General features: G+C 42.4%; 1 protein-coding gene and 1 pseudogene across 1 annotated transcript; both read left to right on the top strand.

The window, feature by feature from the left end:
• Positions 1–783: 783 nt before the first annotated feature.
• On the top strand, positions 784–7,032 carry LOC148136916 (putative G protein-coupled receptor 139; annotated as a pseudogene).
• A 1,989-nt stretch (positions 7,033–9,021) lies between these two features.
• On the top strand, positions 9,022–10,636 carry LOC148136915 (putative G protein-coupled receptor 139). Its single transcript, XM_087982855.1, has 2 exons — positions 9,022–9,091; positions 9,720–10,636. The coding sequence occupies exons 1-2, from the start codon at positions 9,022–9,024 to the stop codon at positions 10,634–10,636; spliced, it is 987 nt and encodes a 328-aa protein (XP_087838981.1).
• The last annotated feature ends 17,199 nt before the right edge of the window (positions 10,637–27,835 follow it).

Below are 27,835 nucleotides of genomic sequence, written 5' to 3'. Positions count from 1 at the left end.
ACAGGGCATCCCTGCCCTGCCTGACGGTTCCCTTTCCATCCCCTGACTGTAACCCATCTGGCTTTTTCTTGTACCTGAGGAGCAACTACCTCCCTGTAACTCCTCTCAATAACCCCCTCTGATCCTAAATGATCCGAAGTTCATCCAGCTCCAGCTCCAGTTCCCTAACGTGGTTTTCGAGGAGCTGGAGTTGGGTGCACTTCCCACAGATGCAGTTCGCAGGGACACTAGTGGTGACCCTTACCTCCCACATTCTGCAGGAGGAACATTCAATTGCCCTAACCTCCATTCCCACTATTTTAAATTCCCAAAGAGACTGTTGAAAAATAATGAATAAAAAATAAACTCGTTACCTCACCAATCTGGCACACTGAACCTTTTCTTCTGTTTAGAGGAGGATGGGTGGGAGACACAACCCGAGTTGTGTATTGGGTAACGCAACCACACAAATATATGTCTTCCCAGAATTCCTTCGCTCCTCCCTCACACTTCTCGGCAAATGGAAGCTCGACTCCCGAGGTAAGTCCCTTTTAACGCGAATAAATGGAAGCTCATCAACTTTGAGATGTTTGCGTTTTGCCCGCCACAGTAATCACATCAGGGTCATAACTGTTGGAGTAATGTGTATTCTCAAGTTAGCGTAACGAATGGAGCTGTCAGGTGTAGCAAAGTCACTGGAGGTTTACCCTCTTTGTAAATCAGGATCTATTGGAATAGATCGGTTCACAGTTCCTGCTAGATATGCATGCTCCAGAACAACAGAAGTCGTTGCAAGTTTTAGAAATGGCATATCCAATAGTATGGCTAATAGAAGGTATTTATATCCTCTTATTCTAGCCATTGCTGTTCCTGGTAACTATTATTTTAAGTGCTGATGCAATTTGGTGTGAACTGTGTTGGTTAATGGTTATTATTTATTACTGCATATTTTCAATAACAACCTACTTCAGACGTTTAATGTTGCCATTATACTTTATAGCTAACCCATTTTATCATTGATGATGATCTATAAACCTCCTGTGCTTATTGTTTTTACTTTAGATTAGATTAGATTAGATTCCCTACTGCATGGAAACAGGACCTTCAGCCCAACAAGTCCACACCGACCCTCTGAGGGATAACCCACTCAGCCCCATTCATCTACATTTACCCCTGAGTAATGTACCTAACACTATGGGCAATTTAACATAGCCAATTCATCTGACCTGCATATATTTGGATTGTGGTAGGAAACCGGAGCACCCGGAGGAAACCCATGGAGACAGGGGGAGAACGTGCAAATTCCACACAGACAGTCGCCCGAGGATGGAATCGAATCTGGGTCTGTGGTGCTGTGCGGCAGCAGTGCTAACCACTGAGCAACCCCAAATCGAATCCCTACGGTGTGGAAACAGGTCATTTGGCCCAACAAGTCCACACTGACCCTTCAAAGAGTATCCCACCCAGACCCATTCCTCTACTCTATTACTTTACATTTACCCACTGACTAATGCACCTAACCTACACATACCGTACATTACAGGCAATTTCCCATGGCCAATTCATCTAACCTACACATCTTTGGATTGTGGGAGGAAACCATAGCATCTGGAGGAAACCCACACAGACACGGGAGAATGTGTGCAAACTCCACACAGACAGTTGCTTCAGCTATGAATTCTGAAATATGCTGTTGCTGATTGTCTTTCAAACATGCAGTTGTAGGAAAACATTCAATTTTTCAGTTTACATCTGTCATGCAAAACAACACTCCAAATTTGACCCAAGTTCTGTCTCATTCTTCTTTTAAACAGAACATTATCAGTGAACATTCACTTCTGTTTCACTCCCTTCCCTCGCAGTTAACTTGGTGGCGATTGTGATCTTTTCCCAAGGAAAATGCAGACTTTCTAAATGTATAACATATTACTTGCTTGGAATGGCAGTGGCCGATCTTCTTGTCATTGTCTGTGATGCCAATTTATTTACCATCTTCTTTTATAACAATTACTCCTGTGTGTAGTCCTTCCATCCTTGGGTCAGCAGCCACAGTGATTTCTGTCTGGCTCACAGTCACATTCACCTCTGACCAATTTGTGGCCATTTGCTATGAGAAGTTGAAAAGAAAACTTTGCACCAAAAGAAGACCAGCAACATTTCTAAGGAGTGTGAGCATATTGAGCTCCCTGGATTCTATACCACAGTAGAGAAAATGAGGTCTGCAGATGCTGGAGATCAGAGATGGAAATGTGTTGCTGGAGAAGCGCAGCAGGTCAGGCAGCACTTCTGAGCAGAGGAGATGACCTGGGGGGTGCAGTGAGAAAGGGACTCACTGAAACCTTTGTAGAGGGAGAAAGAGAGCCTTCTGAGCAGAGGAGATGACCTGGGGGGTGCAGTGAGAAAGGGACTCACTGAAACCTTTGTAGAGGGAGAAAGAGCCTTCTGAGCAGAGGAGATGACCTGGGGGGTGCAGCTTCTGAGCAGAGGAGATGACCTGGGGGGTGCAGCTTCTGAGCAGAGGAGATGACCTGCATTTCCATCTCTATACCACAGTACTTTATCTACCAACCGTTATACATCAGTAACAATATTCCATTGCTTTGCAGCAATAAGCCATGTTATTTCCGTTCCCCTGCGTGGGCTGCATTTGAAATGATCAACTACACTTTAACTCTTTGTGTGTCATTCTTTTTGATCTTGTTTTTCAATATGCTGACTGTCAGGTGCCTTTTAGTGAGTAGTCGAATACGTAGGGGTCTCCGTGGTCAAAGAAATGGGGAGAAACACAAGAATGCGGAAACGGAGAGCTAGCAGAAGTCCATCATTTTTCTGTCCAGTATACCGAACAGTTTTGTGCTCTTGCGAGTGCCCCAGGTTGTGTACAATATTTATGCACGAATTAGACACATCAGATATGACTCCTCCGACACGGACCCTTGCTCTATCACAGATCGCACTGCCAAGAATGCTACAACTGCTCAGCTCCGGCACCAATATGTGTATTTACGCTGTGGTCCAGGTTAGATTCAGAGAAGAGCTGACGACTGCAATAGTATATACCTTCAAGCGAAAATTGTGGAACAGTTTGAAGGAGTTGAAACATGATAACTCAATCCCACTCCAGATTCGTTTCCCTACAATCACCGCAAACGAAAAAAATTAAGTTGTCAGCCTCCATCTGATCCGAAAACATTGATTGATTGCCAGACTTGTTGTGCGGACAATTCGTGAATCGATCTCCAAAACAAAACTGGGCAAGTGAAGAGTTCAGACAGATACCAACTAAGCCCCAGAGAAGAAGTGAAGAACGTTCGCAGTTTCGGAATGTCACCAGAGACATGGTAATAGCCTGAACATGTGGAACAAAATGCTGGCGATTGAAATGTTGACTCTTTCCCGAGCGATGCGGCCTGCAATGGGAATTAATTCCCAACTTTTCTGCTAATATCTGCGGAATTTACAGCTGGACTGTGGGGATTGCTGTGAGCTCAGCATTTCGATTCAGACCAGTGCTCTTTCTGGGCAAGCAAGTGGCAATGAGGCAGCATATCCTGATCAATAGAGCCTCAGATCAGAGAGAGCACGTGGTCAGCTGTAGCTCTTGTTCTTACAGAGAGACATCCAAAATCCCTTTCCGTCTCTCCTGAATAGAACGGAAATAAGTGCTTCCTCATACTGCTTTCTGATGTGAGTCTGAGCAGACATAAAACGCCTCTCATACTTTTGTTTCATTCATCTTGGGGACATGGGCGTTGTTGGCAGGACTCAGCAGTTCCTGCCCATCCTTAGTTGCACCGTGACAATGTGTGGGTGAACTGCCCTCTTGACCCACTGCAGTAGTCATGGTTCAAGAGGGCATCATGTCATAGGAATTTGGTGCATCATCAGAATCATATAAACACCGGGATTTTTGGAAATCAGGAGGGAGCTAACTGCCCAGTCTGTATGACACAAAGTCCATAGGCAGTGCAGCCTTCTCGTCATTCCTGTCTTGTATCATGGACGTCTTAAACAGCAGAGACTGGAACATCTCTGTCTCTGGATGAGCTGATCAAGGCTCTAGAGTCCTTTGAAAAGAATGAAACACTCAGAAGCAACCGATTACCAACCAAGCTGCATTCGGGCTCTGTGGGATTTGATCCTCAAAGGGGTATCGAAGAAGACACAATCTATGTAAAAGGTATCTGATTGCTTAAAATATTTGCAATAAAAAGTAAGACCATGACCCAGGAGAAGACAGCAGACTGGGGAAGAATAGGAAGGAAGGCCGAAGGCAGAAAGAAGAACATTTGTGGACTTTAAGAGACTAAGTGCTAATTTACAGTTATTAATAATTGTGTTTGTGGAATAGCATGTGAATAGAATTGTGGTCAGCTAAGGGATAGTGGTTAGTTTGGGGAAAGAGGGCTCAGGTTGTAAATAGCTTTGTTCGTGTTCACTGTTGGGGATAACTAAATAATGTGTTCCTTTTTATTTATACAGTAGAAAACAGGGATCTTCTTTCTTCACACATTTTTTAATAGATGACAAGATGCGTCGATTGTGTCTGGGTGTTTTAGTTTAATTAGCAGAAGGGTTTGACCTCCCCCATGTAACACTGGTGGTTGAAGAAGAGGTAATCATATAGGAAACCTAACAGTCCACATAATACCACAGGAAATAACATCACCAACTCAAGGAAAGCTAAACATATAAATAGAAAGTGGGCCTTGCCACCAGCGCTTCATCCTGAGGTTCACTGATGATGTTACCTAAAATGGTGATGAAATGTCTGAAAACGAACCTTCCAGCTCAGCGAGCAAACCTACATCCAGAAACTCAACCTGAGCTACAAATCTTCTCAAAACCAACTAGTCAACATAATGTCAGGACTGTAGCTGCTGCCTCTGCAATGTAAACCATTGGAGGTAAAACTACTTAAACATCTCACTCTCTATGGCAGAGAGAGAGTGAGAGATCAGCTTTTGTATTTTATTCCAGTAATAAATCTTTTCAGTCTGGATGTGAATTCCTCAAAGTGTTCTCAGTCTTCAAACTACCTGTAAAACCTTTGCGATCTGGTTCATATATGTTTTCGTTCAGTGGCTCTCAAAATGCTGTCTTATGATGCTTGTGTGTTTCCCTCCCTGGAGCTCAAGATCTCGGATAGCTTTAACTGGACGTCCCATTGAGGAACTATCAGCAGTTGTGCAGTCTGGGACCAGCACTGTCTATAACTCCTGGCCTGGCATGTCCCAGTGGACCAACCCTGGGTCAATGGAGAGTGCAGAAGGGTGTGTCATGGACTGCACCAGGCAGAATTGAAAGTGAAATGTTCACCTGGCAAGCTACTTACCAAACAGCATGAGCAGCAAGTGGTGGAAAGGGCAAGGTGATCCCACAACTAACAGATGAGGCCCAGTCGTGAATGGGTGGTGGACAATTCATCTCCTGTTTTTATGTTACCATGTTTTTATGGACCAGACCAATCTCCCCTCAAATGCATCAAGAAGATAGCCCAGGCACTAACTTGATCTTATTTAAAGGCAAGTGTAAGGTGCTGTGTTCCAGACGTGAAAAGGGAAAGATTTAAGGAAGACCTGAGGGGCATTTCCTTCATGCAAAGAGTGGTGCGCATATGGAATGGGCTGCAGAGGAAGTGGTTGGGGGCAGGTACAACAGCAACATTTTAAAAAGCATTTGGATATGTACATGGATGGGTTAGAGTTTAGATGGATATGGACCAATGCGGGCAATTGGAACTAGCTGAGTGGGAACTATGGTCAGCATGGACCAGTTTGGGCCAAAGGACCTGTTACCATGCTGTATTACTCGATGACTCTATGACTCTATGAAGGAGGAGACTCCTCAAATCACCACGTCCTTAATGATGGAATAGGAGAAATATCTATGCCCGGAGAGTGAGGTGACCCTGCAGCAGTTCAAGCTCACAGCTCCTCAACACCTTCTCAAGGGCAACTCGGGGCGGAGAACAAATGTTGTCATAGTCACTCACATCCCGTGAATGAATCGAGGGAAAAGAATGCTACGAAGTATTTGTAATGAATTAGCTACTTACGTGCTTGGTCAAATTTACCACTTGGGTTTGGTTTAATCGTGTGAAACCAACTGAAGACAGGAAATTAGGATAAAACGTCATAGCATATTTTTTCTTTCCACAAAATGCTGTACAAAGTGTGTATATTAAGCTTAAGAAAACAGTCCTTGGTAAACAGTGAAATTCACAACATTTGTGATTGGATTATTGGATCATTCTCCGGGCCACAGTGAACTTCTAGACTTATTGCAATGGTTGAGTGACTAATTCTGGACAATGGATTTTTTTCATTTTGAATATAATGTTTTATGTTCTATGATCTAGGTTATATTTTCTATGTTTTACGATCTCTGCTGCATGTTCTATGTTCTACGATCTGTGATTCATGTTCTATCATCTGTATTGTATGTTGTATGTTATATGATCTATGTTGCATGTTCTATGTTCTAAGATCTAAGTTGTTTATTCTATGCACATTGCTTGGTGTGAATCGGTGTGCTGGAAAGAAAAGAACATTGGAATTTTAGAAAGGTCAGAGCTGCTAAGAGCTGAGAAAACTGATGTGAAAGGCTTTGAAGAAGATATAATCTAACAAAGAAAATAGATTTTTCCCTTGCCCAAAAAGGAAATCTAACACGTGGTGCTTATTTTAGGTCCAGGAGGAAGTAAGCAGTGTTGACATAATAATGTCCAAGACCTTAGGATAACATTATGCATCAGCTCAGGGCATGTTGGTATTCAACATATATAATTTTCACTGAACACAGATACATGGACTGACTAACCCATTCTGGTTGAAGTGGGATGGATGGACACACTTTTGTTTTTCAGCTACTATTCCCCAACAGTGTCGAATTTCGGAATATGTCTGCACACTTCCAGCATGGCAGCTGTACAAAATGGACAGTAATGTTGGGGCTGATGATGAGATGGATTTCTCCCTTGATATTGCAAAGCTCAAACCACGTGAGAGAGAAATCTGTGAGCAGGCAGCAGCTGGGGCTGTTATCATGTAAGACAAGGCGGGTAATCTAGAGAATGGAGTTGTGAGAACCCTCTTTATAAATGAGGTAAGGAAAAAGATGGAAAATTACAGACCAATTAGCCAAACCTTGGTTGTGGGTGAGATCTTGGAATCCATTGTGAAGGATGAGATTTCTAAATACTTGGAAGTGGATGGTAAAATAAGGCAAAATCAGCATGGTTTCATCATGGGGGATTCTTGCCTGACAAATCTGGTATTATTCTTTGAGAAAGTAATGAGCAGGTTAGATGAAGGAGAGCCAATGGATGTTAGCTACCTGGACTTCAAGAAGGCCTTTGACAAGATGCTGGAGAGGAGGCTGCCGTGTAAGGTAAGACATTACAGTGCACGAGGCAAGGTACTAGCATGGATAGAAGCTTTGCTATCTGGCAGGAAACAGAAAGAGTGGGTATGAAAGTGCCCTTATCAGAATGGCAGGTGATATGTAGTGGTGTTCTGCAAGGCTCAGAGTTGGGACGACATCTTTTCACTTCATACACCAATGATAAAGATAGTAAAAGCATTCTGGCTAAGTTTGCAGATGATACAAAGATAGGTAGAGGGACAGGTAGCATTGAAGAGGCGGGGAGGCTGCAGAAGGAATTGGGACAGGTTAGGAGATTGGGCAAAGAAGTGGGAGCTCCTGAACATCTCTGCAAGATTTCCTCAGGGGGATGTCCGAAACCCAACCATCCTCAGCCGCTTCATCAATGACTATGTCTCTAACATAAGGTCAGAGTGGGGACGTTTGATGATGATTGCACAATCTTCAGCATCATTCATGACTCCTCAGATACCGAAGCGGTCCATGTAAAAACACCATGCATTCTGGACTATATCCTGTCTTGGGCTAAGAAGTGGCAAATAATGTTTACGCCACACGCCAGGCAAAGACCATCTCCAATATGAGTCCATCTAACCACCGCCCCTAGGTATTCAATCGTGTTAACATACTGAATCCCATTCCTTCTGTATTCCTGAGACTATATACCAAACTTCCCTCCATTATGATACTGTGAGTTTGCCTCCAGCACGTAGATTACAGCAGTTCAAGAAAACAGCTCATAAATACCTTCTCAAGTACATTTAAGGATGCTGATAAGTGTTGAAACCAGTCAGCAATGTCTCAGTGACACAAGTGAATTCAAAAAAATCAAAATGGTAAAAACTTGCCTCTCAGAGTGCAAGGAACCTTAATCCAACATCTTGTGAAGAGGACAAAACACAGGGGATACGCTCTATTTCTTGCACAAATAAGCCTTCAGTGCAGAGTTAGGCTTCGGGTTAAAGTACATTATTTAAAAAAATGTATACAAGTGTCATGTACTGGCAGAGGAGTTGGCTTTCCGAGTTGCACATCTGTAATTTTTCACATTGTGAATAATTCCTAAACCGAACACAGATTGATTTCTAAAGTTTTCCGTCACTGACTAGCTGTCAGACATTGAACTCATGGGATACCCTGCACAACGTGGCCAAAGCTCTCCCTCTCAGTTCAGCGGCCAGCGTCCTTAAATGGAGGGACAGATGCCAATGTCTTTAGAGAATTGAAGTTTCTTTTTGTAACTGGGAAACTGCAGGAACCGAATGAACCTGTGTCTCTGGATTCTATCTATTTTGCAGAGTAGAAACAATTCAGTTAACTGAAACTAAAAGGATCATGTTTTATACGGAAACTGTACATGAAGCTGTTCATTATTTTTGAAATCAGTCTTTCCTGCATACACTTGTAGCTTCATTGCATAAAGGTGGGATCAAGGAAGTCACCTGAGTTTTGTAATGCTGTGTTTTGCCACAGCATTATTAACACCAGAGTCATAGCTGTTGATGTAATGTGTTTGTTCAAGTTAGTGTAACTAATAATGGTGTCAGGTATGACGATGTCACTGGAGACTCACTTTCTCTATAAAACAGGATCTACTCTAATGGTTCATAGTTCTTGCCTGAACCAGAACAATAGAGGTTGTTTCTAATCCCAGAAATGGCATATCCAATTGTCTGGCAAATAGAAGATATTTACTTTCCTCTCATTTCAGCTATTGGTGTTCCTGGTAAGCTGTTATCGCAAGTGTTTCTGTTGCAGATTGGTGATTAATGTGCTGTTTAGATATTTTCATTTAACAATTCTACCTTAATTTCATACAAGCACTTTCTCTAGGGGTTAAATAGTGCCATTATATCTGCTCCTTGACCTCTGTAGCAAATTTATTTTACCATTAATATTGGGCTACAAACCTCCCATGGTTACTTTATTCACTTGTGTCTGATTTCCAAAATATATTGCTATTTCTGTTTGAAGTATGTACTTGTAGGAATTCAGGAGAAAGTGAGGACTGCAGATGCTGGAGATCAGAATCGAGAGTATGGTGCTGGAAAAGCACAACGGGTCAGGCAGCACCCGAGAAGCAGGACAATCGATATGTCAGGTATCAGCCATTCATCAGGAAGGGCTTAAAATTGCTTGAAATGTCAATTCTCCTGCTCCCCGGGTGCAGCCTGACCTGCTGTGCTTTTCCAGCACCACACTCTTGACTATTGTGGGAATGCAGTCAATAGTTCAATTTACTCCCGTCAGGCAACAACAATGTTAGAAATTCTGCCGAGATTCTTTCACATTATTCTTTGACTGAGGAAATGGTTTGTAAATGTTTGCTTCTATCTTACTCTCTTCCCTCACAGTTAACCTGGTGGCAATCATGATCCTGTCTAGAAGAACGTGTGGTCTCTCCAAGTGTGTGACTCATTACCTAGTTGGAATGGCAGTGGCCGATCTCCTTATCGTTGTGTTTGATGCCATATTGTGGTGCACTGTTCCCATTTATTTACCACATTCTTTCCTGAACATTACTCCTTTGTGCAGTCTTTATGTTACCCTGGGGTCAGCAGCCACAGTGGTTTCTGTCTGGCTCACAGTCACATTCACCGCTGACCGATTTGTGGCCATTTGCTGTGAGAAGTTGAAAACAAAGTTTTGCACTGGGAGAACTGCAGCAGCATTTCTAGGGACTGTGAGTGTGCTGGGCTCCCTGGAGTCTATACCTCGGTTCTTTATCTATGAACCAAAATACATCACTCACAAAATTCCATGGGGTTGCTCCCCTAAGCGGAGTTTCTTCAGTTCTTCTGCATGGGCGACATTCGAACTGATCAACTACATTATAACCCCTTGTCTACCATTCTTTCTGATCTTGCTGTTTAATGTGCTGACTGTCAGGCGTATTTTAGTGAGCAGTCGAATCCGTAAGGGTCTCCATGTCTGCAGAAATGGAGACAAGCACAAGGATACAGAGATGGAGAAGCGACGGAAGTCCATCGTTTTGCTATTCAGTATATCGGGCAGTTTTGTGTTGCTGTGGGTGACCCAGGTTGTGTACAATATTTATGCACGAATTACAGACATCCAATATTACTCCTCATACTCAGACCCTTGCTTTATCACAGATCGCACGGGGAAGATGCTGCAAGTGCTCAGCTCCTGCACCAACACATTTATTTACACTGTGATCCAGGATAAATTCAGAGATGAGCTGAAGCAATCGATGAAGCGAATCATTAAATCTTGCAACAGATTGAAGGGTTTGAAGACCGAGAACTAAATCCCATTTCGCATGCCACACCCTACCATTGCTAGAGGCGAGAAATCTGCACGCTCACCATCACAGAATCTTCAATCTGAATCAGTTTGTCCAAAAACTTGACTTAATTCAAGACTTGCTCTTCTGCGGACAATTCATGAGTTGATCTCCAAAAACAAAAATGCGTAAGTGAAAATCTCAGATTCCAACTCAGCCCACAGAAAACAAAATCAGAGAAAGCTGCCAACCTCAACTGTGGAGCTAATCCGAGTGGGGGCTCTCAATTTAACCAAAGATAAGGAGATGGAATGAATTTGTGCAATAAACTGCTGATTACTGAGCATCAGTTGAAAAGCTCACTCTTTCTTCGCCAACCAATGCTACCTGAAATGGCAGTTCTTTCCCACTTTTTCTGTCTTTACCTGTAGATTTTACAGTTGAACTGGATTACTGGGAGATTAGAATTTCACTTCAGAACAGGGTTTTTCCCAGGCAATAGGCAGGCAAATGGCAACGAGGTCGAATATCAGCCAGTTTCCTGATCAATAGCTCTGCAGGTCAGAGTGAACACATGGTCAGCTTCAGACCTCACCGTTAAGATGAAAAATCCAAAACCATCTCCTCATCACTCAATAAAATAGAATGAGAAGTAATGTTCCCTCATGTTGCTTGCTGACCTGGCTCTGAGCAGAAGCAAAATGCGTCAAATCACTCAGTGCAAGTCAGATCGTAAACAGTTTTAACAAGTGCATATGGAAAGTATATTTGCTTTTGTGTGTCATTGCAGAATGAGGGGTTGGGTGCTGTGGTGTCCCAGGTTGTGTACAATATTTATGTTTTAAAATTTCAGAGAGGAGTGATTTTTTTTTTTTTGTTTTCTCTGATGGCTGTACACACTTGGATCTGACCAGAAGGCGACTGTGCGGTTGGGGGGTTTGTCATTGAATACGTTTAGAACAAGGTTAGATAGATTTCTTGACAGCAAAGGAAACGCAAGGTAATTTGGGGAGGCCAAAATTGGAAACACAAACAGATGACCTTACCAAATAGAGGCAAAAAACTGCGGGTGCTGGAATCCGAAGTAAAAAGGCAGGAGGCTGGAAGAATACAGCGAGCTAGGCAGCATCAGGTGGTGCGGAAGTCGACATTTCAGATGTAACTCTTCTACAGGTTCCTGCAGAATGATCTTACCAAATGGCAGAACAGGCTTATGGGGGTGGGATACTCTTGCTTCTGTTTCACAAATGTGTATGTTTGTCGATGATTATAAGCTTAACAATACTCCAGAGTGGGCACCAACGTGTTGGTAAGTTTATGCATGCATTTATAGAAAGGACATCACGTATTGTCCTTCCCGAATTATCCGTTAAGAGGGTACTGAGCCATTTCGTTAAACGGTTACAGTCCATATTATAGGGCCACCACATTTTTCGTGTCATGGGGTTGGGGAAACAATGTTAATTACAACTCAGTCGTATGTTCCCCTCCCCCGGCCCCACACCAAACCCCCCCCCCACCCCCCCCCCAGAGGAAGGAAGCGGGGGCTGGAATCTGTAGTCTGTGCTGCTTGGCTGTTCATGCTCCATATGCTACTGGTCCTTAACTTATCGAATACAGGAGCAGGAGGAGGACATTCGGCCCTTCTTGAACCTGCTGTATTCTTCAATATGGTCTTAGCAGATCATCCATCTTAGTCCCCTGCTCTCACTTTCGCCCCAATGCCCTTTGACACGTTGACCCAAAGAAGTATATCTTGCTCTTTCTTGCCTTGAATACTGTGTGCAGTTTTGGTCTCCTTTTCTGATCAATGGTGATCTTGCTCTCGAGGGAGTGCAGCGAGGGTTTCCCAGGCTGTTTCTCTGGATGGTGGGACTGACGGATGAGGAGATATGGACGACGTTAGGATTGTTTTCGCTGGAGTTCAGACATGTGAGAGGAGATCTTATAGATGCTTATAAAATTCGAACAAGACTCTACAGAGTAGATGCAGGGAGAGTGTTCTCGATGGTGGGTGCATCCAGCAAAAGGCCACACGTACTCTCTTTCTCTCTCATACTGTATTTAAAGATACAAGCGTTTTTTCATCGGGAAAAACAATAAAAAGAACTTAATGACGCTCTAAAATTCTCCTTGTAACCCAACCCCAAGCCCTGTGGAAAACTTTCTAGACAACTCTCCGTTTGCAAGTGCAGCCATTGACCATTACCCTTTGTATCCTGTTACTGAGCCAACTTTGGATCCAATTTGTCTAACTTGGGCTTTGACAGTTTTTACCAGTTTGCCATGTGGGAACTTGCCAAAAGCCTTACTAAAATCCATGTAAACATTATCCACAGTGTCACCCTCATTAATCTCCTTGTCACTTCCTCAAGGTTTGTGATCAAACTTGTAAGGTTTGACTTTCCCTTGACAAAAACATACTGATAATCCTTGACCAGTCCATGACTGGGAAGAGCTGGTAAATAATCAATGACCTGGTGAAGCTGCAAACCTCAACTAATTGTGTTTACAAAAACCAGGATAAGCAGCATGTTAGATCAAAGCAGTTCCAGTTGAACAATGCATCTACCTGGAAAATTAGAAAATTGTCCCATACCTGAAAAATAGGGAACTTGAACCCCATCAATTAACACTCAGTTGTGACAGAAGTTGTCATTGACTGTGCTATCAAGCAGTACCAACGCAGTCATAACCTGCCCAGATTGGGCTCCTCCAGAACGAGTCAGCTCCTGACCTCATTACAGCCATGGTTCACGAATATACAAATATGCTGATCTGACCAATGGGGAGTGACTGTCCTTGATCTCAAGTAATATTGGACCGAATATGGCAATAAGAGTCTGAGGAAAACTGGAATCAATGGGCGTCAAGAGGAAAACTCTCCATTGTGTGGAGTCATATCTGACACATAGGAAGATAGATTGAGGTTGTTGGAGGTCAGTCATCTCAGCTCCAGAACATATCTGTCGGAGTCCCTCAGGGCAATGTCCTAGGCTCGTCCATCTTCAGCTGCTTCATCAATGAATTATTATCGATCATAAGGTCAGAAGTGTGGAAGTTTGATGATGATTGCACAGAGTTAAGCATCATGCACAAACCCTCAGATACTGAAGCACTCCACGTACAATGCAGAAAGTTCTGGACGATATCCAGGCTAAGGCTAAGAGCTACCAAGCAATATCTACGCCACAGGCTGGGCAATGTTCATCAACAGTGGAAGTCAATCCAAACATCGCTCCTTGACATTCAATGGTGCTCCCTTCTCAAGGGATAATGATAAATTATTGAGCACCCATTCAGCCGTGCCCAAGTCCCAAGAGTGAATTCAAAAAATCCAAGTGGCACAAATCTGCCTCTCAGTCTGCATTGAACCTTAATCCCAATACCTTAATGAAGAGGCAGAGAAGGAATGTGTACGCTCCATTTCTTTGTTAATTGTACAAATCAGACATCAGTGGGAAGTTGGGTTCGGGTTAGGGCTTGATTGAAGGTTAAAGTTAGAGTAGTAGAGCATTATTTGAATAATTGCATACAAATATCATGTATTGGCACTGGATTTGGATTTCAGAGTTAGGATTTGGACATCAGCAATTTTTCACCTGCGAATAAATCATAAGCAGAGTAAGACTGACTGGTAAACTTTTCCTTCATCAACTGACTGTCAGACATTTAACTCTCTAGATCCCACCAACTCGTGCGATATTCTGCTCCATGTAACCAAACATCTGCAGCTCAGTTAAATGCATATTGCCCTCAAACTGAGGGACAGACGCCAATGACCTTCGAGAATTAAAGTTTGTAGTTTTAATGGGAATCTCCAGGAACAGAATGAATTTGTGTCTCTGGGTTCAGTCTACTTTGCAGAGCAGCCCCAATTCAAATATCACAAACAGAAAGGATTGCGGTTTATGGGAAAAATGTGAATGAAACTGTTCAATATTTGTGAGATTGGTCATTTCTAAACACACATTGTGGCTTCATGCATAATGGTGGAATGAAAATAAAGTCCTGCATTTTCAGATGTATGTGCTTTGCCCAACACGTTATTCACATCAGCATCAGAGCTGTTGATGTCATGTGTTTGTTCCAATTAGTGCGACTAATAACATTGTCAGGTGTAATTATGTCACTGGGGACTTAACCCCTGCATAAATCAGGATCTATTGGAATGCATCAGCTCTCAGTTCCTGCCAGACCTTGTGCCCCCAAAACAACACAAGTTGTTGCTCCTCGCACAAATGGCATATCCAATTATCTGGCAAATAGAAGATATTTTATTTCCTTTTGTTTCAGCCATTGGTGTTACTGGTAAGCTGTTATTCCAAGTGTTCCTGGTGAACATTGATGTTACTGCGCTACTTAGGGGTAATTATTTATCTCTGCGTGTTTTATGGGGTGGGGGAAGCAACATCAATTAAAAATCAGTCATATTTTCTCCCTCGCACCCCCCCCCCCCAAGAAGAAGGAAGTGGGGGCTAGAACCTGTGCTTTTGTGCTGTTCTTGCACTGCATGCTGCTGTGCTTAAATTATAGAGCACAGCAACAGGAGTGGGGAAATCCGTCCTTTGAACCTGCTGTACCTGTCATGGACCATGCAAGACCCCCTCAAAGCACTTCAAGAAGGTCGCCCACACTCTATCTTTGCTAGTTGTTTCCAGCAGGGGTAGAGTGGATATTCCAGGAGTGATGCAGCTGGCCCAACCATTTAATTCTAAACAGAACAGAGTTCATTTACAGTTGACGGAATGAAGCAGGAACGAATGACCAGCGGATTTTGAATAACTTGAGCTTTCTGATAATCCAGTCAATTCTATCACAACTTAATGATGCTATTTCAAATATTTGCAACATCCCATACACAGTCGTTTGGCAAAAATAAGTCAAACGCAGGTTCTGTCGGGAGAGATGTCAGGGAGACAGACAGAGAGAGAGAGACAGAGGACAGCAACCTCAAACAGAGTGCTTGCTAAAACCAAGCCAAACCAAACCCTGACCTGGGAGAACTGGCTCCTCCTTCTCATTGTACAAACGTTTTAAAGCTATCTCAAATAGATTTTTTCCAGGCATCTCGGAACCTCTGCCTTTACGACCCCTCTGAAAAATTACAGGGACAACATAACCTTGTTAAAGCAGCACCATCATCACATCTCCCCCCTTAAAAAAAATCAACAATCAATGTCCAAATATGGCTTAATTTTAAAACACGGTTAGTACTCTACAACGCATAGACATGACATTAAATGCATGCAAACATGCACCACTACTTTTTTCAGTCCATTTACTCCTACCATTGAACACTTCAGTTTCTCATCCAAGTCGTGACATTATGCAGCAATCACATTTTCTCAACATGCCAAATGCACAACGTTCAAACTGAATGTAACAGCAAGCTCCATCGAAACAGTCTGGAATTTTTATCCTTAAATTTCTCCACAAACTTTGATGGGTTATGATCAGTGTAAATAATTGTCTCAGATATATTACTGGTAACACAAACGGTGAAATGTTATAACTCCAACACAGAGCTGAACGTTTCCTTATCAACTGTCAGATATTTCTGCTGATGGATGTTTAATTTCCTGGAGAAATACCTGATAAGTCTTTGTCTTCTCGTCATCTTCCTGTAAGAGTACAGCACCGACACCCACATCACTTACATCGATAGCCACCTTGAATGGCTTTGTGTAGTTAAGTGTGGCTAATACTGGGGCAGTGGTTACCACGGCTTTCAAGCTGGCAAATACCTTCTGACAGTTCATTTTCCACAGAAATGTCTTGTCTTCCATTAGCAATTCAGTGAGTGGACTAGCCACTCTGTTAAAATTTGGTACGAGTTTTCAATGAAATCCACTCAATCCCAGGAACCGTGGTATTACGTTTTTGTCAATGGCGTGGGAAACTCCCCAATTACCTTTGTTTTTGCATTCTGTGGGGTCATTTGTCCATGTCCAATAACATGGCCCAGGAAGGGGACGTGGGCTTTGACAAGTTTAACCTTAGCCAGTCTTATCACCAAGCCTGCTTCCTGAAGTCAATCAAACAATTCTGATAAATGTTGCCAATGTTCCACCCTTGTGTGACTAAACATCACCAGGTCAGCAATATAAAGAACACAACTGAGTAATCTCGAAATGACCTTAATGGTTACTTTTTGAAATGTAGCTGGTGCATTTTTCATACCAAATTGCATGACTTTAAATTGATATACTGCATGCAATGTTACAAAAACCAAAGGTGTCTTTGTACTTTCGGACAATGGTACCTGTCAGTACCTTCTGAGCAAGTTTAACTAAAAATATAAGTTGTTTTTCCCAACTTTTCAATGCAGTCGTCCAAATGAGGAAACGGATATACGTCAGTCTCTGTAACTGCATTGACTTTGTGACAGTCCACACATAACCGTTGGGTACCATCTGATTTTGTCACCATTCCTATGGGTGAGCTCCAGTCACTGTACTCACTTCAAATATTTCATCTTGAAGCATGTATTCCATTTCCTTTTGAACCTGTGCCGACCTCAGAGAGGTGTGCCTGTGAGGACGTTGCTTAATTGGACAAGCATCTCCTATATCTGCATCATGGATAATTAGTTTAGTGCTTCCCAGTTTTTTTTTCCCATGTATCTCCCCATGCGATAGCAATAAATCTTTTAGGTCATTTTGATTGTCCTCTGGAAGTTAACTCAATGATTTATCTCAATTGTTAACAATCCCTGCATTTTCCAATTTAATTTGTGGAAGGTTCACTTCAAAATCATCTGAATGTGTTCCTTCCCTCTTTGTTGTAACCAATAACACAGTCTCCTTTTGCTTTCCTTCCCGGTCAAATTACCTTTTGAGCAGACTCGCATGACACACTCTGTGAGAATTCTTTCTGTCTGGAGTCATTATCAAATAGGAGATACTGAGGGCTGCAGATGATGGAGATCAGAGTCGAAAAGTGTGCTGCTGGAAAATAGTTCACTTCACTCATTCTCCTTTCATCTTGATGAGGTCCACTCTCCCTTGCTTGTAAAAATGCACCTATCCCTGGCAATAGGGCCAGTCAAAGACAGAAGTGGGAAGTTGAATGTGGTCCCTTTGGAGATCAGAGAGGTGCTAAACGAACATTTCTCATTGATTTTCACTCAGGAAAAGGAGTATATTGTAGAGGAGAAGGATGAGATACGACATATTAGACTAGAAAGGATCAAGGTTAATGACAAGAGGTATTATCAATTCTAGAAGTAGTGAAAGTAGACAAGTCCCCTGGGTCGGATGGGATTTATTTGAGAATTCTCTGGGAAGCTAGGGAGGAGATAGCGGAGCCTTTGGCTTTGATATTTGAGTCATCGTTGTCTACAGGTTTAGTATCAGACGACTGGAGGATTGCAATGTTGAGCCTTTGTTCAAGAAGGGCAGTACAGATGACCCAGGTAATTATAGACCAGTGAGCCTTACTTCTGTTTTAGGAAAGGTTTTGGAAAAGATTATAAAAGATAGGATTTGTAATCATCGAGCAAGCAACAATTTGATTGCAGATAGCCAACATGGATTCGTCAAAGGCAGGTCGTGTCTCACAAACCTCATTGAGTTTTTTTGAGAAGGTGACCAAGCATGTAAATGAGGATAAGTCAGTTGACGTGGTGTAAATGGACTTCAGTAAAGCCTTTGATAAGGTTCCACATGGTAGGCTGTTGGAGAAAATGCAGAGGCATGGGATTGAGGGTGATTTAGTAGTTTGGATTAAAAGCTGGTTTTCTGAAAGAAGGCAGCGATTGGTGGTTGATGGAAAATATTCAGCCTGGAGTACGGTTTTGTGCATCTTTGATCCCAAAAAGCACAAACAAAATTCCTTTATCCCAACCATCTGGATTACTTTGATATGAGCTCTCGACATGGTCTTAATCTCTGATGCCACCTTTCTTGCACTCCCAGTGTTTCTGGACGTTACATTGTGGACTTGAATTGTTTTATTCCGAAGCTGTCCATAACTTCCCTGCAAAATTTTCATGTGAAGAATGACCCTCCATCTGATTAAATCTCTGGTGGTAGTCTGTATTTAGTGAAAACATTGAGGAACTCTTCTACGGTCCTTTTAGCTGTGATATTGCATCATGAAGTGGCCTCTGGAAATCAAGTGGTTTACATTGTTGTTAACAAATACTGATTTCCTGTTTTAGGTAAGGGTCCTACACAATCATTTAAGATTCTTGTAAAAGGTTCCTCAAATGCAGGAATAAGTATTAAAGGTGCAGGTTTTATTACTGTCTGCAGTTTTCCAATTGTCTGCAGTTATCCAATTGTCTGACAGGTACAACATGTCTGGCAAAATTCAACTGCATCTCTGTCCAGACCATAAAAATATTTTTGTATATTAGCCTGAGTTTGTCTTACCCCTAAATGACCTCTATTGGGAGTTCATGCCCTGACTGCATTACCTCCTTTGTATCACACACTGTTAATATGACTTGGTGAACTTCTACCCATTTCTCATCTGCCTGTTTTCATTTCCACATGAAGCCATCATTTTCAAGTTAGTAGAACTCAGGGAGGAATACATTCGGATTCTACTTTCATGTATGCCTTTTGATACAATTGCTTTTAATTTTCCTCCTTCTGCTGTAACTCAGTCAATTTCTCCGAGCACCCATCGTCTCATGTTTTGTTTCAATCATCTGATCAAACAGGGTCGCTGATAATTCCACTTCGACTTTCTTATCTATACTCTTTGATCTCTCCTGTTTTAACTGATGACTTTGTGACCTCATTACCACACAATCTGGAAACATCCCGGGATATGTGTCCTGCAATACCTCAGTTGCTTGAATTTCCACTGGCTTTTCAACCACAGTAGGCAGCACTCCTACCTGTGGAGCATCTAATTCGTTAACTAGGACAAATTGTATTCCTGGAGCTGAGACTTTGTCCAGTACTCCTACCACCACGTCTCCTCTTTCACTGGGTACTCCAACTACACTCTATACAGATAAACACAGCTTGTCTCACTGTCAATTCCCGTTGCCAGCATCGTTTCTGGCAATAGTCCTTCAGAGGTACATATCTCCTCATCTTTCTGTATCACAGATTGAGAGAATCCTGTACCTCTTAATATTGTAACCACTTTACAATCGAGGGCCAAAGGGCTTCTTCTGCGCAGTATTTTTTACCAGCTGCTCCTCACCTGTGTGAGTAAACTTTACCTTCACAAGTATATGGTTTAAGAACATCTGAAACCTCCTTCTTAACCAACCTCCGACCAAGTTGTATATTCTGGTGCAGCTATCTAGCCTCCAATGTGCTTTCCGTTACCACGCCAATAAAATTCACTAGCTTATCCTATTTTCCCACTGTCTTCCCAGTGCTTTTCCTAACCCACCAACACTGTGATTTCATGTAGCCTATTTTATTGCTGTGAAAACAACTGAGCTTTTTAACTTCTCTTTCCCCGTCAAGGGTTTCCTTTTTATCCTGTGGTAAGGTATCCTCATGACCTGCATCTGAGATCTAATTTTACCTTACAAAGTCAGGATTTCTCTGTTCCCCAATTTCTATTCCTTCTGGATTGAAATTGTTCATGGAAGGCAAACTTTGATTTATGAACCAACTCATTATCATCAGCCATTTCAGCTGCTAACGTGGCCAGTTTAACTCTCTGCTCTTCCACATCAGTTCTCACAAACTCAAGAAGTGAATTTTTGAAGTCCTCCAAAATAACCGTCTCTTTAAGAGCGTCTTTGGTTTGCTCGATTTTTAATGTGCTCATATACTTCTTGAAATTACTTTGCTGGATCCTTTCAAACTCAAAGTAGGTTTGACCAGTGTCACTTCTTAGATTCCTGAAATACTCTCTCTTGGCTTCTAGCACAAGTTTATATGCACTTAAGACGGCTTTACTCACCTCCTGATACGACCCAGATACCTTCTCTGATAGTGACACAAATACCTCACTAACTCTACCTACCAGCTTTGTTTGGATTAACAAAGCCCACATGGTCGCTGGCCACTTCACCTGCTTAGCTAACTTTTTAAATGAGATGACAAAGGCTTCTACATCCTTCTCATCCAATATAGGCGATGCTTCAATGTGTTTAAACAGATCCTCCCCAGGCCTTTCGCTGGGTTTGCACATCCTCAATCTCTTCCTCACTAAGCTTACATTCATCCTTCATCTCCATTCTTTTAAGCTGATGTTCAGGTAGAAGTGCCAATTTATGAAGGTCAAACTTCCCCTCTTCTTTCCTTTCCTCTCTCTCTCTTTTTCTCTCTCTTCACTCTCTTTTTCTTTTTGTTCTTCAAGGGCCTTTCGTTCTTTTTCTCTGTCCTCTGCTTTTCATGATAATTCAGCTTCATTTCTATCTTCCCTTTATTTTTATTTTTCCTCTGACACAAGCTGTTTCATTTTCAATTGAATTTTTGCCATCTCTAAAGATGTTGATGGCGCTTCCAGCAAACTTAAATGCTGAGGTATTGTTGTAATTATCTCTCCTTTTCTTATGGATGAAGGTAACTCTGAATCCAGCATGACAGATAATTCCAGCAGCTTTTCTTTGTTCACCTTTTGTAAAACCCCTGGAGTCACTTCATCCACCCCCAGAAAACTCTTAGTAACTGAAACAGCCATTAGTACATCATGCGCTGTTGAAAACAATTGAATACACCTGGAACAAAATACACAAACATCTACCACTCACTGACTTTGAGTCCAGCAAACCTAATCCCAAATAAATATTATTGAACAAATCCCACAATGAGTCACAAAGCTTTTATGGTCCAGGCCAGACACCCTTGATACATTTCAAGAAGGCAACTTTGCTATTGTTTCCAGCAGGGATCGAGTGATTATTCCAGGACTGACGCAGCTCCCCAAACAACTCATGTTTAAACAAAACAGCATTTATGAAGAGACGACCGAATGAATCATGAACGAAAGAGGACTGAATATAGAAGAACAACTTATGTGAAAACCCAATCCACTCGATTGCAACATGATGATGCTGTTCCAAATATCTGCAACATCCCCATAACCAACCCCTTGACAAAAAAGATAACATCAACCACAGGGTCTTCCAGGAGAGATGTCAGAGAGAGGGAGGATCAACATGGACCTGTTTCTTGGATAGCAGCCTTAAACAGACTGCTGACTGAAACCAACCAAACCAAACAGTGAACCATCCCCTTTCATTGTCCATGTGTTTTAAGAGAAAGGCTCCAAAGCTTTCCCAAGGATATATTTCCAGACATGTCGGAACATCTGCTTTTAAGACCCCTTTGAAAAAAGATCAATGGCAACACAACCTTGTTAAAGGAGCATCATCATCACATACCAGTTAATATCATGTTGAATCATCTTCCAACTTAATCCCCTGTTCCCACTTTCTCCCCCAACCACTTTGATCCCTTTAGCCCAAAGAACTATACCTTGAACATATTCAATGCTTTGACCTTATTCAACTTGTGTGGCAGAGATATCCAAAGGCTCCCCGCTATCTGGGTGAACACATTTTCTCTTCATCTCAGCCCTCAATGATTACTCTGTATCCTTACACAGTGACCCCCCTACTTCTGGAGTCCTCCATCATCAGGAGGACTGTGTTCGTCCTGCTTGGTCCTGGTTGAATTCCTTGTTTTTCCTAAATGAAATCTGCATCAAAACATTTAAAATTCTATCAATGTAATCCTAATCGATCCAGGAATCAATCTGAGAAACCTTCACTGCGCTCCCTCCATCACTAGACCACCCTTCCTCAGATAAGGAGACCAAAACTGCACACGATACTCCAACAGGAGTCTCACCAAGGCCCGACACAATTGCAGCAATACATCTCTGCTGCTGTTCTGCAATCCTCTTGCTATGGAGGCCATTATACAATTGGCCTTCTTCATTACCCACAGCACCTGCATGCTCACTTTCAGGGACTGGTATTCGAGGGACAGCCAGGTCTCGTTCCAGCATACAGAGTCTGCAGCTGCAAGGTTTGGTGTAAGTGGCTTCAATTGTTTATCTTGAAATGAAAAAGCTTGAGCAAAGATTTAAAAGCAGTGCTCAAGGTTTTGAGAGTATGTAGACAACATTGCTGTCATTTTCAAGTCACAATAGGACGAAATGATGTAAGATTTTGAGGTATAGTTGTGGGAGGTCGCGAGGTAATGAGTAACAATGAATGAGATTTGTTGCCTCCATGGTTGGTGAAAAACTAGCAAATATGAAAAGTTTGGGAAGGATTTTGCAGAGGGTGCCGAAGGAAATAAAGTGGCCAGACTATGTGTATGGAGTGTGTGACTGAAACTGCATGGGTCACTTGCCAGACGACCAGTGTGGACGCAATATATTGAATGGCCTCCATAGAACAATACAGCACAGAACAGGCCCTTCAGCCCTTGATGTTGCGGCGACCTGTGAACTATCCTCAGCTTGTCCCCCTACACTATCTCATCATCGTCCATGTGCTTATCCAAGGATTGTTTAAATCTCCCTAATGTGGCTTAGTTAACTACATTGGCAGGTAGGGCATTCCACGCCCTTACCACTCTCTGAGTAAAGAACCAGTCTCTGACATCTGTCTTAAATCTGTCACTCCTCAATTTGTAGTTATGCCCCCTCGTACAAGCTGATGTCTTCATCCTAGGAAAAAGGACTTTCACTCCATGACTTGCAATGACTCCATGATCTCATTCAAATGCCTTGAATACAATGTGTTCTCATTTACAGGATGGCAAAGAAACCTGAAAACTCCATGACCAATCAGAACCCAATTGACATGACTTGATATTACTTAAATGACAAGGCTCCAAATCAACAAGATTAATCAACGGTTTATTTTATTCATGAAGTGTGGGAATCACTGACTGGGACAGCAACTATTACCCATCCTTAGTTGCCATCAGTATGAGGCAAATGAGAGGCTACATCAGCCATTTCAGAAAGCAGTTAAGAGTCAACCATTTTACTTTGGTGTTGAGTCATATGTTATGAAGATGCAGATGCACCTTCAAGAAAGTTAAAAGTAGCAGAACTACTGGACACAGCACCAAGTGTTCTCAATAAAGCAACAATGTAACACTGGGTCAAAGAACTAAATTAGTTCGTTGCCTGAGACAAAACCAAATTTGCATTCGGCCAATCAGTTTTAATTATACCCCGAACAAATACCAATTCCAATCAAGTTCGAATTGAGTATATTGACAATCTTAAAAGCCAATGATACAATCCGATGCTCTGGGGGTATAAGACCGGGGGAAATTCGAACATTTGAGAGGAGAACTGCCAAGTCCTGGCATGTAATACACTGTTTGAAAAGAAAACTCTCGGAAAAGTTCCTTTTCGTTCATTAACCTGTAATGCATAAATTTCTAACAAGGAGAAAGAAGTCACAGGAAGAGCCAAAGGCAAGAACCAGCTGCCTGGTTTAGAGCTAAAATATGTTGTTTTTCAAATATTAATTGGGAGTTTTATCGGACTAGTGTTCTAGATAGGTTAGAGAAAGAAATTGTAAATTGTGGTTAGCTAATTGTCAGTTATACTTGAAGAAATAAAGTCGTTAATTTTTACTTTACATAGATTTTGGCCACTCGATTTGTTTTTACAGATTACTGCACGGGATAAATCTTTTCTGTGCTGGTGGTTTTAAATTAAACAGGAGAGATTGTGGAAAATAAAGAGCATGAAAGCATGGGAAGGGTTAAAGCATGAAGAAACTTTATCGAAGAAACAGGTCTGTGGAATGCTGCACCAGTCAAAAGGTCACTGTGGCAGGATGGGAGAAGAATAGTGACAAGCTCCAACACCAAGCAGCAGAGTCAGGCTCGGGCTTAAATGCCACTATGGTGAGATAAGACAACAACAATTAGTAAAGTCAGCCTCGCCTGCTCGGTGTCATCATGGCAGGTTGGGACAGGTCGTGACAATAAATATTTAAGAGATACCGTTAAATATTTAATTAATAGTTGGTAGAGTCAGCCTGATTGAGACCCTTGTGGCAGAACACGACATTAAACATCTAATCAGTAGTTAGCAGGGTTGTCCTGGAACAGGAGACCATTGTGGTAGGTGGGGTAGTAAAATATCTAATCGTGACATTAGACTAATATTAAGTAGAATGTAGGAAAACCTATAGTGGCAGAAGTAGAGAGATAATGGGAACTAACATTATTGGTTTATTACATATCTGGAGTGACGTAATTCTGACTAACCTAGGTGGGCATGCTGATAAGCTAACAAAAAGGTATAAAGAGCTACAGACCCTGAGGTTCAGGGGCATTCAAGCATTCGCTTTCTGAATGTCATGGTTTTTTTTTGTTTGCAAATAAAAGGCCTACTCCTTGAAGAGCTCTCGACGTCTCCTGGTGATTCTCCACATTTTCTCCATGACAAATTTGGTGCTGTGAGCAGGGTCGTGCAGAGACCTACGTGGAAAGAGGACAGCAGTAACAGGGTGCTTCTCGGTCTACCGGGGACACTCCCGAGACTGACAGATTAAGGGTCCCAAACAAAAAGTGGCGAGCGTTTTTGCTACTAATTCGCATCATATTCTCCTGGTTTGGGGTGGTCCTCGGGACCTTGGGGGGTCTCTCAGATCCAAGATCCAAAAGACAAGGGGTAAATTGCGGCTTAAGGAGACGTGGAGAATTGGTCAAGAAAACTGCACAGTGGGGTAAAGGGTTGGGTAACAGTAGAACGCAGCAATTTCCTGAGAAAAATTCCACATGGTGTTAATAAAAGTCCACGGGTTGATAATAAAATTCCAAGTGGTGAATATAAAACCCTATAGATGCCACCTCGCAGGAAACGAGGGTCTGAACAGATCGGGTAAAATAAGTAAGGGGAAATTGTTTTAATAAAAAGCACTAATAGATGTATTTCGAAAGCCAGCAGATTGATAGTTGAACATTTGAGAGGAGAACTGCCAAGAGAATAGTCAAAGTGTTAAAGTGTTACAAGACTGTTGAATACAAGGCCTGTATGATAATTAGACTGTCCATTTAGGAGTCAATGAAGGGTCTGTATAGGCAAGGCTCTGAGAGTGAGAAACATTGGCTCAGTGCAGAAAGGTTCTGTCTATGTGTTTCAGAGAGAGCGAGAGTTTGAATGGACTTGAATGGCATGAGGAAGTGGTTTGTGAGAGCAGAGGCAATACATTAGCTGGACTGAAATAAACGTCAGGATGGATAAAGGGACTGCAGTTGAGATAATGAGTAAGAAATTTCAAGTGGCAAGAAATGATATTGTAAACATTTCTCAGAAACGCGAAAGAAGAACTAAGGATTTATTGACTAAATGGCCAAAGGAAGATACCTTTGACGTCACACGTGCAGCGAAATGAAAAGCTGAAAGATAATTCTAAAAATAGGAACCAAAAGAGGGATCAGGAGATGGAAATACTGAAATATTTTAGGAAAGAGGGTGAGGAACGGAAGGAAGCTTATCAGGCACCCATGGTGACTAGGGAAGCTACAAAAGAACATGCTGAGCAGTTACTGGAAACAGAAAAGCAGGAATCAGTGCCACTGCCCCCATCTCCCCTCTTTATACCCAGATGTGGAGGAGTTGAGTGGACCCCCTCCCTACTCGAATGAAGAAGCACAGTTAGAATGGGATGGAAGTGTAGAGGATAAAAATGAACTGAGGAAAAGAAGAGAAAGAGAGAGAACATACAGGCAGGAGCAAGTGGAAGCTGTACAATGAGAGCAAAAAGAGCTGAAATGTGAGATTAGTGTGCTGCGTGGACTAAGGGAACAAAAAGCAGTTGAAGAATACCGGCGACATAAAAGGGAGGATGAAGAGAAAAGAAGTGGAGCTGACACAGAGGAGGTGGAAAGGGATGAAGAGAGACAAGAAAAGAAAAAGGCCGCAGTACCTAAAGAATAGGAGGAATTAGAAATATCATCGGACTCAGAGTCCAAGGGGGAATCATTGAGTAGTAGCGCAGGTAAAGGGAAAAGGGGCCAACAAGGAAGGATGTTACCACTACTTATAAAATAAGGGAGAAATCCACTATATATTCCTTGTGGAACTCAGGACCTGGAAGGGCTGAAGAATGCACTGCCCAGTTTACATGAGGGAGCGGGAAATTGGATCAGGGCTTTTGAAGACGAAACCACGGGGCGATTGCTGGCTTTAGGAGACTTGAAGGCACTGCTGGTGAGGTTAGTAGGGATCCCGAAGCTAAAGGAAATAATAGTCAGAGCCGGTTTGATATATGTGGCAGGTAATCTAATGATTGATGGGGTCGGGTATGATCGAGTGAGATAGAACGTATGACGGGTCTTAAGAGACTGTTATCCGTCCAAAACGGAGCCCCAGGCTGTGAGAAGTGATCCATTGGGAGACAATGAAAACCTGGCTGCCGACTCGGAAAAACAGTTTAAGAAGTGGAGGCTGGAAACAGAGCAAGACATAGAGACCAATATTGAATATAATGTTCTGAAATTCCATCATCGAGGCAATGCTCTCCCAAGTCAGGTCAAGAGGTGGTCGGTCTGACATCATCAATAAGCCTCCAGGAATTTAGCGACCATGTAGCTCATGCAGTTGAAAGGTTTTGAAAAGACATAATTGTCTGAACAGGAGGAGGAGGTGCAAAGGAAGCTGGCACAAATCAATTAAAAAGAAAGAGAAAGAGAAGGCTGAAAAGGTGTTGCCAGTGAGAACCGACACAGTAATCATCACTGACATAAACCAATTGCTGGTGCAAGGGGGGTCCTATAAGGTAGCCGGACAGGGGCCATAAAATACCATGCCAGCAATGGAGGTTTTTGGAGAAGTTTTCTACAGGTGACGTATCCAGGGCAGGGCAGATTTAAACAACAGCCGAAACAGAACTAGGATCCCCAAGGACAGAGACATAGGAATTGGGGACGAAGGTACATGATAAATAATCAGGCAAAAGGGAGGCCAGAAATGATGTGCTGGGGATGTTATCAACTGGGCCACTTCAGGAGCAATTGTCCTTATTGGACCTGGCCCTCTCTGCCCAAGAACGGATTTAGACAGCAGGCATCCCCAGTAGCTACTTCCCAGATACCTACAGGCCCAGCAGGACCTGTTAACCCGTATGGGATGTGTTAGAGATGCCCTGAGAACCTGCGTGGGTAGGGGTACTACCCTGTAGTCACAAGGGAGGATGATCAAGAACCAGTAATACAAGTTAATATAGAAGGGCAGCAGACACCGGTGATAATAGATACTGAAGATTGGGTTGCACACAGCAGAACTTAGTCATAGAAAAGACTAATACACAAT

Source organism: Chiloscyllium plagiosum, unplaced genomic scaffold, assembly GCF_037043375.1.
Source record: "Chiloscyllium plagiosum isolate Xiang-an unplaced genomic scaffold, Cpla_swu_hap1 HiC_scaffold_44, whole genome shotgun sequence".
NCBI classification, from domain to species: domain Eukaryota; kingdom Metazoa; phylum Chordata; class Chondrichthyes; order Orectolobiformes; family Hemiscylliidae; genus Chiloscyllium; species Chiloscyllium plagiosum.
This window is presented reverse-complemented; position numbering and strand designations above follow the sequence as displayed.

What these genes read in the sequence shown, in the direction of transcription:
- LOC148136915 (XM_087982855.1), top strand. Translation starts at nt 9,022, where the DNA reads ATGGCATATCCAATTGTCTGGCAAATAGAAGATATTTACTTTCCTCTC. An exon ending in TTCAGCTATTGGTGTTCCTG is followed by an intron (nt 9,092 to 9,719) that starts GTAAGCTGTTAT and finishes CTTCCCTCACAG; the next exon opens with TTAACCTGGTGGCAATCATG.